The sequence below is a fragment of the Sphaeroforma arctica genome (assembly GCF_001186125.1).
Source record: "Sphaeroforma arctica JP610 unplaced genomic scaffold supercont1.13221, whole genome shotgun sequence".
Taxonomy (NCBI): domain Eukaryota; class Ichthyosporea; order Ichthyophonida; genus Sphaeroforma; species Sphaeroforma arctica.
Window position 1 is genome coordinate 1 of NW_014027337.1, and position 671 is coordinate 671.

The 671-nt window shown below is 40.8% G+C and overlaps 1 protein-coding gene across 1 annotated transcript; it reads right to left on the bottom strand.

The window, feature by feature from the left end:
* Positions 1–235: 235 nt before the first annotated feature.
* On the bottom strand, positions 236–454 carry SARC_18018 (hypothetical protein; the record flags this gene model as incomplete). Its single annotated transcript, XM_014287899.1, has 1 exon — positions 236–454. A coding segment is annotated over one exon (219 nt), but the record flags the coding sequence as incomplete, so codon positions are not given.
* Positions 455–671: the final 217 nt, after the last annotated feature.

Here is a 671-nt window from a genome sequence, read left to right on the forward strand (position 1 = left end):
GTATATATATTTATATATTATAACCTATTTCACACCCACTTTTACTAGTTTAAGTGCTCGCTAGTTAGTATGTTACGGCGTCACTGCTCCACCTTTGTTTTGCATGCATTGATCGGTGGATGATTCTCTAACGTTTCTTATTACCAATGTATTGCTGTCCTGGTTGTATTTATTGTCACGTGGACTGATTTCATTTCAATTGATATATTGGCTTTCGATCGAGTATACCAATACCTTAGTTCTCCTTTGTTCGTACGGTACTTTCTGTGTCTGTAGATTCGATTTCGACACCGGCAACGTTCAAGTTTCGCGGTTCGGCGACGCAAACGATAGCTTCAGTAGCACCGGCGGTAGCCATAACAGCGGAAGCCATTATAGCGGTAGCCATTCTAGCGGTAGCCATTCCAGCGGTGGCAGTAGCAATGACGTAGAGAATGGCCTTTGTCGATTGCGCCTGGCTACCAACAGTCCATCGTCTCACTTCCCCTCACCTGCATCCGACTATTCTATGGCTCATTCACCTGCAGATGCCACACAGGTATGTGAGGGTATATATATATATATATATACATACATACATTTATATATATATATAGTAAAGTCAGTATGTGTGTGTGTATTCATGTAGGTATGCATATATATATTACATATATACATCCACATACACTCAA